Here is a 15,130-nt window from a genome sequence, read left to right as displayed (position 1 = left end):
TTTTTTTTTTTTTTTTTTTTTTTTTTTTTTAATACAAAGATGACTGGTAAGAGGATCTCAACCCTTGACTTGGTGTTGTCAGCACCACGCTCTCCAAAGTGAGCCAACTGGCCATCCCTATATAGGGATCCAAACCCATGGCCTTGGTGTTATCAGCACTACACTCTCCCAAGTGAGCCACAGGCCGGCCCTTTGCATCTAGTTAGTACTTCCTATTAATGAATGCAGTATGAAATTCCCAAATTTTTTTGTTTACTAGATTTGAATTTTCTTCTTCTAGGGAAATTAGCCGGGCTGCAGGAAAGGCTGTGCCTGGAATCATTGATGAGGAGAGCAGTGGAAACAATGCCCAGTGAGTGTGTTGTCACCTGAGGCCACCTGAAGAGTATGGATTTATCATTTTGAAATGTTTTCTATTTCCAAATGAAAAGAGTTTTTGTTTCTGATTACAAAAGTAATTCTCACCAAAAAAATAATTTGAGCAGTTCAAGAGGAAGAAAGTAGACATTATCTACTGTAAATCCATGCTTCTCCTCCTGAAGATAATCAGTCTTAACAGTATGGTTTTTAGATTTCTAGATATAGTTTTTCATATATAAAGACATAGGTAGGTACCTTATCTTTTTTAATGACTGGATTAAATTGGACTTATTCTTTTTTTTTTTTTTGTCTTTTTCGTGATGGGTAAGGGGATCGCAACCCTTGGTATGGTGTCACCCACACCGCACTCAGCCAGCGAGCACACTCACTGGCCAGTCCTATATAGGATCCGAACCCGTGGCGGGAGCGTCACTATGCTCCCAGCGCCGCACTCTCCCTAGTGCGCCACGGGCGCGGCCCATAAATTGGACTTATTCTAATTTATCTAATCAGTCTCCTATTAGACATTTAGGTAGTTTATAATATTTTGCTTTAATAATACCACCTGTGGGTTGGTTGGTTAACTCAGTTGGTTAAAATGTGGTGTTATAACACCAAGGTCAAGGGTTTAGATCCCCATACCAGCCAGCCACCCAAAAAAAACCACCTAACATTTATTGAGCACTTACTGTGTGACAGGCATGTATTACCTCATTTAATGCTCACAACAGCCCTAGAAGGTTAGAGCTGAGAATACAGAGAGGTATGTGCCCAAATTCACATGACTACCAGGTGTCAGAACTTATATTCAAACCCAGGCAGTCCACTCCCGAGCCTGTACTCTTAACTTCTATAATTGTTGTTATAAACAATTTTACATTTGTTATTATAAACAAAGCGCAAATGAATGTCTTTGAACGTATAAATTTTGTGTTCTTGTGCTAATATTTTAGTAGGATAGATTCTTTGCATTGGAATTTCTGGGTTAAAGGTCATCCAACTTGCCAGTGTGATGCACCTTCAGGCAGGTGGTAGCACTTCCAGTCCATAGGAACATGCCCCTTTTTTCCTTTCTTGCCAGCAGGGAATATTCTAATAAAAATGGTATTTTTTCTTTTAATTTGTATTTCTTTGATTATTAGTGCATGGGATGGTCTCCAAAGTCTATTTATTGGCTGATGGTATTTCTTCTGTGAACTTCCTGGTCACTGCTTTTTGGCCTTTTTTTTTTTTTTTCCTATTTTAGAATTTTATTTATTTTTATTTTTTATTTTGTTGTTTTATTATTTATTTATTTATTATTTTTAAATTTTTGGCCTTCCCTGTGCCCCCGATTGATGGTTTGTTTTCTTATTTGTTTGCATGTGTTGCAAATATTTTTCCCAGTTTACCTTTTTACTTTGGGGTATTTTGCCGCACAGAAGTTGACATTTGTATGTAGTTAAAGCATGTTACAAAGTTCCAGTAATTCAGATAATATGATACTAGTGCAGAAATAATGAAAATAATAATTAATAAAAAAAACAATGTGGAATATAGTCAGACCCAAAACATATATAGTAGAGGATGGGGATTATTAGTGTATCTTAAAAGTGGCATTTCAAGTGATTGGAGGTGGGTGCCATCATTTTTGCTGACAATTTGGAGAAACATTTCCATTTTCAAACTATACCCCCAAAAATATTCCAGATGGATAAAAATTTAAACATTAAAAATGAAAGCATAGGGCTGAGCCCGTGGCGCACTCGGGAGAGTGCGGAGCTGGGAGCGCAGCAGCGCTCCCGCCGCAGGTTCGGATCCTATATAGGGATGACTGGTGTGCTCGCAGCGCTCACTGGCTGAGCGCGGTGTGGCCAGTCTCAAAAAGGACAAAAAATAAATAAATAAATAAAAATAAATAAATAAAATTAAATTAAAAAATGAAAGCATAAAAGTACTAAGAAAATATAGGTGAGTATTTTATAATCTTACAGTAGGGAAGCGCTTTCTTAGTATGAAACCAAGGTAAAGTCCTAAAGTGGAAAAATGTATGCAACATATATGATAAGAGTTAACATTTTTGACATTCAAGAATCGATCTAACTCTTTAGCTTGTGTCTGCTCACCCAGTTGGTGTAAGTAAAAGAACTGTGCACTTGGAATTAAAAGGAGTTAGAAGTTCTTGATTCCATCTCTTACTTGCAGGGTAACCCAAGGCAGAGTAACTCTTAGTTTCTCTTTCCATGTCCATGTAGTGGGAACAATATTAATCTTACAAAGTTGTTGGTAAATTCTAGTGAAGTGATAACTTGTGAAAGTGCTTTGTAAGGTATAAAGCATAGTACCCTGCCTGTTGTGGCATTACGACTTTGTAGTTAATTGCAGTGAAGACAAATGTCTGGTTGTTCATTTCCTGGGAAATCCTGGTAGGCTTTGAGGTGTGGAAACTGGTCAACTTCACGCTTTGAAATATCTTGGCCTGTTGGAGTCTCACATTCTCATTTAGCCTCATTTATTATCAAGTCCCTTCTCCCTTGTTTCACTCTGCTGTAGCCACACTGACTTAGTTTCAATTCCTTAAATAGGCTAAACTCATTCTCACTTTAGGGGCTTTGTATAAGCTGTTCCCTCTTCCAAGAATGCTCTTTCCCAAACTTTTCACCCAACTAATTTGGGGATGGGTATTTGTCTCACTTTAAAGTCTTATCAAAATTTCAGTCTGATTGATTTGTTAGTAGTAATAAAAGAAATTGAGGAGTGTAAATAGTAGCTGATAGTTCATATAATGCAAGTACTCATTCTCCTTTTCCCCTTAAGAATCATCTCCCTTGAGTGCATTTGGAGAAACAGTGGGGGAGGGATGTGCATTCACATCTGTATGACTATTTCTCCCACTTACCCTTTCTTCCTGCATGGGCAACTGCCCGTTTCCTTCTGCTCCTGGCCTGGAATTCATGGGCAACGCTCCTCTTTACTGGGATACTGCTGGGGTAAGGGTGGAAGAGGGACAGCAGAGAATGTGGGGCAGGTACCACTTCTTGCCCGTGGTCATATGACCAGACGAGACTTTACTGGAGGGATGGGGAAAACTAACACTAGAGGGATATAATTTTAAACTTAAGCAAAAAAGAATTTTCTCATGGTCTAGAAGAAAACGGAAATTAAAATCTTTATAGGATACTTCTCATGGGTGCTTCCTCTGTGTACCCCCGAAGTTTCTAACCGTATGTTTTGGTCGTGTGTGTGTGTGTGTGTGTGTATGTGTGTCTGTTTTTCTTAATTTTTAGTGGCTGGCTGGTACAAGGATTGAACCCTTGATCTTTTTTTTTTTTTAAAGATGACCGGTAAGGGGATCTTAACCCTTGACTTGGTGTTGTCAGCACCACGCTCAGCCAGTGAGCGAACCGGCCATCCCTATGTGGGATCCGAACCCGGGGCCTTGGTGTTATTAGCACCGCACTCTACCGAGTGAGCCACGGGCCGGCCCAAACCCTTGATCTTGAATCCTTGAACCACACTGTAACCAGCTGAGCTAACCAGCCAGCCCTTATGTTCTGGTCTTAAGATCTGTTTCTCCCCGTTTTGAGAAGACTTCCTTCCAACAGCTACTTTGCAGAGCTTTGTCTTTCTTTCAGTAAAACCCTAGCCCCTCCAACATGGGTTGGCCTCACCCAGGATCTGCACCACACCCCACTGAACCCCTTATCCCACACCCTCTTCAGGAGTTTTTTGCACCAACTCAGACCAACTGACTCTAGATACTCTAAATCTTTGTTAGGACAGTGGAGAGTAGAGGAGGGAATCCAAGGCAGATCTATGTAGAAGTATACAATATGGTGTATATATATGCCTCTATTTGTGTAAGCATTCAGCTGGTAACATACCCTTCCAATTACAGACATTAATTCTTAGAGATAGCACCAGCCAAATCCATAGAAAAGGAAAATATTTACCTCTAAGGCATTATTATGCAGAGCAGGCTCATGAATAGTTCTAGTTCAGTTCTTAGATGAGGCCCTATCTTTTTCCTCCCCATCCTAGGGGCTACTTTAATTCTTCCAGTTACAATCATTTACACTTTGCTGGTAATTTACTTTTGTATTTGTTAAAATGCTTTATTAAACTTGTAGCTACAATTGCCCCAATTTTTGAGTTAGGAAACCAAAGCTTAGAAGAAATTTTGTGTTTGATGTTACTTTGGCATTGCTCAAGAAACACGGAGATTATTTTCAGAATTTTTTAATTCATTTTGTGAAAATCTGAATGTATTTCTTTAATTCCTTACAGGGCTCTCACCTTTGTCTATCCCTTTGGTGCCACACTGAGTGTCATGAAACCAGCAGTGGCTGTTCTGTCCACAGGCTCTGTCTGCTTCCCACTTAACAGACCCATTCTGGCTTTCTATCACTCGAAGGTACAGCCTTTCTTACGTTTGAATGTATATGTTATTTTTATTATTAAAACAATAAAAACTACCTTACCATTTCAAGAAAGGTTTATATGTTTTCTCATTGATCTTCACTCCAGTCCTGCAAAGTAATGTTTCAGTTGTCTACATATTACTTATGGTGAAACAGTGGATTGCCCAGTAACTGATGGCATCCATTACTGGCCTTTTTGTATATTTCTGACTGCTTTGATGCATACGTTGACAGTTTGAGCAACAATGTGTGAAAGAACTTATTTCACTGAAACCTGACCAACTCTGTTTATAGTCATTTTTAATGTTCATTAATCTGGTAGGCAAAAATACTTTGTTTTGATTGGTTAAAAATTGAAAATTTTCGGGCCGGCCCGGTGGCACACTGGATAGTGCGCCGCTTGGGAAGCACGGCGGCGCTCCCGCCCGAGGGTTCGGATCCCACATACAGACCGGTTCCCGCTCACTGGCTGAGCGAGGCGCGGGAGCGACACCAAGGGTTGCGATCCCATTGCCGGTCCCCGGTCCGGTACAGGGGCAACACTGAGGGTTGCGATCCGTTGCCGGACACGGAAAAAGACAAAAAAAAAATTGAAAATTGAAAATTTTCTTATTAACCAGTTACTTCTTTTGTAGATTTTTCATGCTTGTGGCTTAATTTTCTGTTTGGATCTTAGTTAAACACTGTTTTTTGGTACTCATAAATGTTTTTAATTCTGTATGGATTCTCTTTGGATTTATCTTTTTTTCCTTTAAGATCATGCTCTTTATCTATAACGTAACTAACAATGGGAAAATGCTGTGGAACCAATTTTTGTTACTTTTTGTTAAAGTCAGATAGAAGAATATAGAAGTGTCTAAAATGAGAAGCAGGTTAAAGCGTAATTGTTATTATAGTTGATATTTCTAGACTGTTTAAAATCCCTATGTGAACTGGCACTTATTAGTATGTAAGACAGTTGCTATTATGATTCTGGTGATAAGCATTTTGGGACTAGGATACATGCAATGCATTTTGGGATCTGAGTATCTGACACTGCTTTGTCATCAGTAGAACCAAGGTGGGAAGCTGGCAGTGCTTGGCTCATGTCACATGTTTAGTGACCAATATTTGGATAAAGAAGAAAACAGTAAAATCATGGTAAGCTTTTCTCTTTCATCACATTAATGTATAATGTATAAGTATGATTTCCACATCATTTTAAAAAATACTGATAAGTTTATTTACTCATTTAAAACCAGCTATTCAGAACCCGTTATATGCCAGGCACTAAGAATATAAAGTTTTGTCTTGTTTTGGCCACCCCAATTTTTTATTATATATAGCACATACATGGTTTAGTCCTTAAAGCTGATGAAACAATGTCCTTGGTAGGGAGTTTGTGGAAATAATTCAGATATAATTATATTACGGGTCAACTAAAAATGATCTGTAAAAGCGTGTGAGATCTTCTACCTCCCTAAACCATTTCTAGGTATTATATTTGTGATTATTTCATTAAAAGAAATTCTTTGACTTCTCTTGCTAACACATTATCGTGTTTAATAACCATTAACTACTGTTCAGAAATGCTTCTGTTAATCTTTTAAATTTAGGTCTGTTGTATCTCAGTTAAAGATCATCTCCTAATCTTTTTAAGAATATAAAGTTGAGTCAGGCATAGCCCCTGCTTTGAAAAGTTTATAGTGCACACAGAGAGAGAGAGGGAGAGAGAGAGAGAGAGAGACAGGTTAATAAATCTAGAGGGATGTTTCTAAGCATGCCATGTTTGGTGGGAGCTGACCCTGGAGAAGTAGTGAGAAGCAAGCTCAACAAGGGCCTCTCATATAAAGCCAAGGAGTTCGAACTTTAAGCTGAAAGCCACAGGAGGCCCGTCTAGGGTTTTCAGCAGCCTTTGATGCAGTCAGATTTGTGTTTTAGAAAGACCCCTCTGTCAGTTGTATGGAAAGTGGGAGGGAGGAGGCAGCCTAGAGCCAATTAGGAGGCGGGTGGAGGTCAGCCAGGCAGGAAGGGATGAAGACCTGAATTAAGGTAATGAAGGTGTGAATGGAGAGGAAGGGCTGACGGTATGCACGGTAGTTAGGAGGGGTTATGGATGGGACTGCTCACTGGCTGATGTGGGAATGAAGTAAAAATGCTGCAATTGTTCTGTCAGAGGGTGCAGAGGAAAAATGTCTCGTGAAGGGTGACCGAGTGGGGAAGCAGTCGGTCATCTTTACAGTGCGTGCCAGAGCTGCACATCGGTGTGGTGCCAGGGACTCACTTGCCAGAGGAAGAACCTCCTGCTGAGCTTTTCCATTAATGAAATAATTTTCTTCAGCTTTGTAATTGTATTGGGAGATTGATTAAGATCTTATATGAAGTTCCAATGTCTCTAGACACATTCTGGGAGATCTAGATATTCTACTTTTTAAGTTTTACTTTTAAGACTGTCATGACATTAAACAGAGATTGCTTCAGGATTGCGAACAAGTTTTAATAAATTTTGACTGTGGTTAGATGTTAGAGCGTTCTAAGATAAATTAAAAATTTCTGATAATAAAGGTTGCATTAGGGTGAAGAAAAGTCTTCATATGATTTCACCAAGAGAAGGCTAGCCACCCTTTTTTGAATCATTTGTTAGTCTTTTTCTCTTTATTATTTTTTTCTTGATTGATTTAATTTTCTAGTTCTGACCCTAAGTGTTCTCAGATAACCAAGTATTTAATTCCATGTTTACTTTTTTTTAATTCAGGATGTTGTTTTCCAGTGGCTCACAACAGGAGACATTCATCTAAACCAGATTGATGCTGAGGACCCAGAGGTAGGAGTTTGTGAATCATTAAAAAACTTTTAGAGCTGGCTGGTTAGCTCAGTTGGTTAGAGTACAGTGTTATAACACCAACATCAGGGGTTCAGATTCCCATACCGGCAAGCCACAAAAAAAAAAAAAAAAAACCACAAAAAAACTTTTAAGTGAAAAATGGGTCCAGCTTCTCAGCACCACTTCGAACAGTTCCAAAGGAATATATGTCTGTCTTGCCTAATCTATAAGACAGGTGGAAAGATGTGATGCTTTTGGGGGAGATGAAGGCCACGTTGTAAAAAATAATAAACAAATTATATAATCATAGAATTAATTAGGCTGGAGCCCATATATATATAAAAATTGGAATTTAAATTATGCTGTCTGGCACAAACTTTCAAAATGTTTATCTGTAGAGAATACTTCTTTCAGAAATATGAGGGATATAAAAATAATTTTTTCATGAAGAAACAAAGATCATCAGGATTTAAGTTTTAAACTATAATTTTGTTGCTTTTAGAAATAACAATTCTAAAGGCATTATGATACTATTCATAAAACAAGGGATAGTGAAACCAGCCCTGCACAGGAAGGAGTCCCTACATTCCAGGTCTGGCTCCACCACTGGCCCTTGGACCTTAAGCATGTTCTTTCTGACTTTTTTTCATCCTAGTTTTCTCATCTGTGAAATGGGGATACTAATAATACCTATGCTCTCTGTCTCACAGGATGATTGTGAGGCCTCAGTTAATATATGGGAATTTACTTACTAAACTAAAAGGTGTAAAAAGTGCTATATATATATAAGACTTTTTTTTGTAATGTTTTGTATTTATTGTATGCCAGGCACTGTATGTCATATATTTCCATGTCAATCATCTTATTTAATCCTCACACAGCTCTGGGAGGTAGCTAATCTTACTCTCAGTTTATAGATGAGGAAACTGAAATTCTGTGAGATTGTGGTGTGGTCAAATAGCAGGCAAGCGCAGTCAGAACTCGAACCCAGGTCTCCTGACTCAAAGCCTACTCATTCTACAGCTGCTTCCTTGGTTCTTAAACTCTGAAATGTCAGGAAAATGATTTCCTGGCTGTGGGGAGCAGGAGGTGGGTGAGAAGGAGATCAGAGGTGGCTGTCCACTGACTGTGTCCTCCTTCAGCTAGGGACTAGCTTCTCAGAGGCCAATTTGGGTTAGGAAACAGGAGCGCCCCATGTCTAAATTATTCCCTTATGTGGAAATGTTAAGTGTTGGATATTTTGTTTAAATTCCTCCTGAAAAATGATATGAGTCCCCGAAATAAAAGAACATGGGAGGGGCCGACCCAGTGGCGCACTGCTACAGTGCGCCGCTTGGGAGCATGGCGGCGCTCCCGCCGAGGGTTCGGATCCCACATACAGACCGGTTCCCACTCACTGGCTGAGCGAGGTGTGGGCGCAACACCGAGGGTTGCGATCCGGTGTTGCGATCCCGTTGCCGTCCCGGTCCGGTACAGGTGCGACACTGAGGGTTGTGATCCATTGCCGGACACGAAAAAAGACAAAAAAAGAAAAAAAAGAACAGGGGTACAGCAAGGAATTTGCTTTTCAGATCTCACAGGACCCAACCCTGAATGGATGGCATCTTTGGCAGCTGCCAATCCTAGTTAGTGTTGGGGTCGAGGGAGCAGCTTCAGAGGTGCCACATCTGTTCTTGTTCTGTGTGGCCACCTTGCTCCTGCTCAGTTTCTGTCATTCCTGTTTTCTAGGTAGGGAAACTGAAGTAAGTAAATTCTCCAAGGTCTCCACTTAGATTAATACTTGGCCAGGCCATTGTTAACACCGAGGTCAGGGCAGTTCTGGAGCCTGGACATTTTCTACTGCTCCGTTGTCCACTGTCCACCACACATGACACTGGATAGTTCAGAAGGAAAGCATCAATAGAAAGCTAGCGGAAGATTATAATGTAGCTAAGTCTTTCTCCAGGACCATGCATATATCTTGAGATTTGAGACCTGGTGAAAAGTGTACTTATAAGGCTTTGAAAAGTAATATGCTGGATCTAGTAACATCGGAAAGTGCGCAGTTCTGAAAAACTGAACTTACTAAATATAATTTCAGATCAAATCATGTTACATCGAATAGGTTTCAAACTCTGTTAGTAGCTCAGTTTCAAATGGTATTTAATAAAGTAGAATGGTAGCTCAATTAAAGAGCTGTAGGAATTTACATAACAAGTTTGAACCTCAAAATTTTCCAGGAACTATTGAAAGCCAGTGGTCCTGGGAACACTCTTTTATGTTTATGTCAGCACATCTGCTGTGGATTAAATGTATCCCCCAAAGATTCATGTATTGGAAACTAAATTTCCATTGTAATAGTGTTAAGAGGGTAGGAAATCCTATTATGATAATTGAAAGGTGGGACCTTTGAGAGGTGACTGGTTCCCGAGGTCTGTGCCCATGTGATGGTTTAATGGGTGGATATGGGTGTGGTTCTGATGGCTTTAAAGGGAGAGCAAGTGAGGAGGTTAGCTCTCTCTTGCTCAGCGCATTTGCCACGTGATACCCTGCATCGCCCTAGAAGGAGGCCCTCACCAGATGTGTTTTCTGAACTTGGACTTTCCAGCCTCTGAAACTGTAAGAAATAAATTTTTATTTCTTTATAAATTACCCATTTTGAAGTATTTTTTTTATAAGCAACAGCAAGGTACTAATACAACATCTAAGGTCTTGATGGAATTTTTTGAACTTGGATTTTGAAGAAGGCCTCTATGCAGAGAGATGAGAGTCAGCCTCAGACCTTTGGGACTGCTGGACCCATTACTGGTCTCTGTGTCAAGTTCTGGGGGTGTGTCCTGGCAGTCAGTGCCCTTGTTATTGCTTTTGCCTTCACCCACTGTCATGTCAGAGGGTTGATGTCTCTAAAACAGCCAAATATTGCTAGGAAGGGCATTTATTTGTTTATGTTCTTCCCTTGTTTTTTGTTTTAAAAAATAGTTTGAGGATTGGGGAGTTTTTGACCCCTGGGCTACAGAAAAAACTGAGCTGTTGACCTATTATTTCTGTAATGCTCAGGCATGTCTCCTCCAGTGCTGGAGCTAGGGAAGGTAGAAGTGTGTTGCAGGTAACTTCAGAGGACCAGCTTTTAAACTATTACTAACTTGGCCTTGTTGGCTAAATGTAGTTCAAAACACAATTAGGAATGAACTTCTTGTCAGCATGCATTTATTTAAATTTGAATTTATTTTGGGGGGTAGGTTATGCATGCATATAGTTCAGAATTCAAAAGCATACACAATGAACAGTCTTCTTTGAGCCCTGCCACTTTGCTCCCCTCCATAGTAACAATAGTCTTAATGGGTTCTTGTATATTCCTCCAGAGATATTTTATGCTTATATAAGTAAATATATGTGTGTGTACTCTCCTTCCCCCTTCTTTTACATAAATGGCACTATATACACTGTGTATATATACTGTCCATCACCATACTTTTTAAGGTTAGCAGTATTATGGAAGATTTTTCCATATTCATACATAGAGTCTTCTTTATTCTTTTTTGTTCATTTTGTTTATAAGACTATATTTTTTATTATTTAAATGTAGTATATTTAGCTAGTCTCCTATTGATGGACATTTAAGTTTTCTTGGTCCTTTATGGTTAGCAACCACGGCATGTGTCATGATCCCTCAGCAATGCTGGAGGGATGTCCTAGACTATGGAGGAGGGCTGGGATCTAGCATACAAGTGGAGGGGGCTATCTGCAGTATCATATGCTCTCACACGTCTCACAGGAAAGAAAGGAGTCCAGTCAGCTTGGTTGTGTTTCTCCAGCTATGTTCAGCTGTGTGAGAACTGGTGTCATGGGAAACTTGGATTTAGTCAGATTTGGGGTTTTGTTCCTCTTTCCACATAATGTGGCTTAGTTAAGGGTGAGTTGTCAGTGATCACGAACAGTGAAATCTCTTGACAAGAGAGTATAAATATTGTAGACTTAGACCTGAGACAGTGGAGACTTGACAGAATAAACTCTTGTGCCTACTCTGCTGAGAGGAACCCTCTTGTGACTTTCAGATTTCTGACTACACGATGCTGCCTGACACAGCCACCCTGTCAGAGCGGCTTCGAGTGTGTCTCCAGGAGGGCGACGAGAACCCGCGGGACTTTACCACCCTCTTCGACCTGTCCATTTACCAGTTGGATACCACCTCCCTCCCCAAGGTCATCAAGTCAGTACCTGTGGCTCTCTGAGCTGCACTGCATTCCATTCTAAGGGTTTGTTTTGAAAACATGAGCCTGGGGACAGGAGCTAGGCAAATGTACTATGCAAAACATGTTCTCAGATCTACGGTGAGGTCAACAAAGAAGTTGGGGTGGGGGTGCAGGTTTGATGCCGAGGAGCTGCCAGCAGTTATTAGGCCCTGTGCATTCCAGGCTCTGTATTAGACATTTAGGGTGACCAGCTTGTTTGATTTTGCCCAGGACTTTTCCTGGTTCTAGCACAGAGTCTCAAGTCCCAGGAATCCTCTCAGTAAACCGAGATGGCTGGTCACCTTACTGGCACTTCACACTGTTACTTCACTTAATACTTTCAGCAGGCCAGCCAGTGAGCTTGTTTAGAGCACAGTGTCATAACATCAGGGTCAAGGGTTTGGATCCATACCAGCCAGCCACCCGAAAAAAATATATATATATTTTCAGCAGTCCTGAGTTACTAGCCTCATTTCCAGATGAGGAAACTGAGGTTTAACGAAGGGAAGGTATTTTCCCAAGGAGGGAGCAGGGATATAAAGTCAAGGAACCCTCTCAGCTATTAGACAGACAATGCCCAGAACAGAACCTACTTAACTTTCCTCTTCCTGCATTCTTAGAGCCAGTTAACAGCATTACCAGTTGCCCAGAGCCCCAGGGAGAAATCAGTCTCTCAGCTTCGTCCATCACAGCTTCGCATGGTACATGTCCTGTGGATTCTTTCTCCCTAAACATCCTTCAAAACCACAGCTACTGCTCTTACTAGCTCCATCTTTCAACCCTCCTGATCTGCTGCAACAGTCTCCTAATAAGATTCTTCACCTCTCCTTTTCCTTATTCCAATTAATTTTACAAACTACCGCAGATTTGGGAGAAAAGGTATACAATAGGCCTCTAGGGGAAAGGGACAGGAAATGGACAAGTTTGCTTTAGAAGGATTACCTAACAATGTTAAAGGCACACCGGAATTTAGTGGTCATGGATCTAAAGTTCCACAAGCCAACATGGTCGTGTGTTTTCCTCCAACCTTGTTTAGCTATGTGGCTACGGGCAGAGTGGGCCAAGACATGGATTTAACCGTTGTGGTTTTGTCAAGCAAGTAGGACAGAGAGGAAGAGGCAAGATGCCCAGGAATTATGTAATTGCATGTGTTAGTCTAAAAGTAACTGCTATTATTATTGTGTTTTAATTAACTTGTTTTGTAAAACCTTATACATTGTACCTGCATCATATCAACTTAACTTTTACAAATATTTATTAAGCATCTACTTTTTGCCTAGATCCTGCAAATACTACCACATTTACTGTTTACAACAATTCTTAAAAGTAGAGAGTAGCTCTATTTTATCTTTTAAAGAAGCTGAGGCTTGGGGAAAGTTAGCTATTTACTAATCAGGCCCCGGTGACCACAGTTGCCCTTAGCTCGCCCCTTTACCTCCCCTTCCCTCAGTATTATTAATAATAAAGTAATATTTATTGAGAACTTATCATGTAGCAAGTACCATGTTAAGTTTTATATGTACTTTGCTTTGTCATGTAATAATCGTGATGAAGTTATTATCACCATTTTACATGTGAGGACACCAAGTCACAGAGAAATTAAGTGACTTGCTCAAGGTCACACAACTAGTTTTAATTGAAGCCCGAATTTCAATCCAGGTAATCTTAACGCTGAACCTGGGAAGAAATTATCTGGAGGTTTGTTGCTGTATGAGGTAAGGGTGCTTTTGAAAAACAGGACCAAAGCTGCCAGAGCTGCTGGGGCATCTCTGTCACCCCCTCCCACCTGTAGTCTTCTGCAAGTGACAGCCAAGGCATAAATCCTTTAGCTTCTGGCTGCATGTTTGGCTCTTTGCTTGCTTGGTTTTGAGCTCTGATGTTCTCCTCCTCTGCAGTTCAGAGCTTTTCTTAGAACCAAAGATACATCAGGCTACTCCTCTAGCCAGCTACAGTCCAACCAGCTTCTGCCGTTGTGGCCTAATTTTCTCCTAATGTGTTTAGGCCAGGCCATTATGACTGCTCTTCAGTGTTGAATAAAGGGTTGATTGGAACTGCCTATTACGTGAGTGTCAGCAGAGTCAAGTAGTGGATGTTTCAAAGGCTTAGACAACTCTTTTAATTGTCTTTGTCTTTTGTATCACAGCAGAGGGCAGTTGTTACTGGCTTCCAATGTCTGTATGGTGTACTCAGGTATTTTTATTTGCTGGTAACATATTTGAAAGCAGTTTCTCTTTTCTGAGTAAAAATTCAGTTAGGCTTTAAATATTGATGTCAATTATAGGGTATTGCTTTGAACTAACTTCCTTTGTCCTCCCGGTACGTATTGATGCCTATGGGCTGGAGGTAGAGACATACGGTGTGGAGTCCCTGCCCTCAGAGTTTGTGGTCTGCTGGGTTGGGGATTGAGACATGGGGTGGTGAAATGCAGTGCCAGAGGTCAGGCCAGAGTGCTACGGAAATACATAGCTCAGCCCCATTTCACAGATTTCTATTTGGCTTCGGCGTTTATTCTTCCCCTTATCCCATAGAGATTGGCCTTCTGAATTAGATTTGCTTCATTTTAGGATTAGTTTCTCCCCCCGCCCTTCCCACTTCCCCCAATCAAGAACATATTGGCTACTGGCAAGAGGAAGATTTGGGCAGGTGGTGAGCTGAGTGGAAGGAAGAATTTGCTCCAGTACTGTCAGCTCCCCTTGGAGACAGAAAGCAGAAATAAAATCATGGCTGGGATGGCCAAGGCCAGGGCTCAGCCCCAGGATTCTTTATATGCAGGTGGTGGGAACTTTAGCTTAAAACTGCTCCTAATGATTTTTGCTTTCGGAATAGACTGAGTTAAGGGGATTCTGGTTGGCAGGGATTGGCCAGGTCTGAGTTCTGATCTTGCTTTTGTCCCTTCTTAACCATGTGACCTTGGGAAGCTACTTAAATGTCTACCTCCATTTTCTCTTCTGTAGATACTACACCCACTTTCCAGGGTTATTTTGAGGATTAAGTGAAATAAGTTTAAGAGCCTAGCACAGGATCAGGAGAAATACGTGGCACATAGTAGGTGCTTTGTAAGTCATTTCTCTTCCCTCCCTGGGTATCTGCTCATTTGTAGGAAGGATTCTCCCCAAGCACCTGGGAATAGTGGAGGAGGTAACAGCAGAAAGCTCAGTTAGTCACCTTCCTGCAGTCACAGGCCTCACTCCTTTCTGAAATCATGCATACTTAGAAGCTGCCATGAACTCTGTCCACCCATTGGTATTTGCTTTTCCAGCTTAATTTTGGAAGGCCACAAATATGTATAAAATTTAAATTGGATGACTATATATATATATATATATATATATATATATTTTTTTTTTTTTTTTTTT

At 40.5% G+C, this 15,130-nt stretch overlaps 1 protein-coding gene across 1 annotated transcript in view; it reads left to right on the top strand.

The window, feature by feature from the left end:
• IFT52 (intraflagellar transport 52) overlaps positions 1-15,130 on the top strand; it is a 27,058-nt gene that overhangs the window by 4,998 nt on the left and 6,930 nt on the right. Inside the window, exons 4-8 of the mRNA XM_008581637.1 lie at positions 281-352; positions 4,627-4,753; positions 5,814-5,900; positions 7,495-7,563; positions 11,598-11,752. Of these exons, the coding sequence (XP_008579859.1) occupies positions 281-352; positions 4,627-4,753; positions 5,814-5,900; positions 7,495-7,563; positions 11,598-11,752 (510 nt within the window). The remainder of the gene's footprint in view (positions 1-280; positions 353-4,626; positions 4,754-5,813; positions 5,901-7,494; positions 7,564-11,597; positions 11,753-15,130) is intronic.

This window comes from Galeopterus variegatus, unplaced genomic scaffold, assembly GCF_000696425.1.
Source record: "Galeopterus variegatus unplaced genomic scaffold, G_variegatus-3.0.2 Scaffold2416, whole genome shotgun sequence".
NCBI lineage: Eukaryota > Metazoa > Chordata > Mammalia > Dermoptera > Cynocephalidae > Galeopterus > Galeopterus variegatus.
The sequence above is the reverse complement of the archived record's forward strand: the minus strand, read 5'-3'. Positions and strand labels throughout refer to the sequence as shown.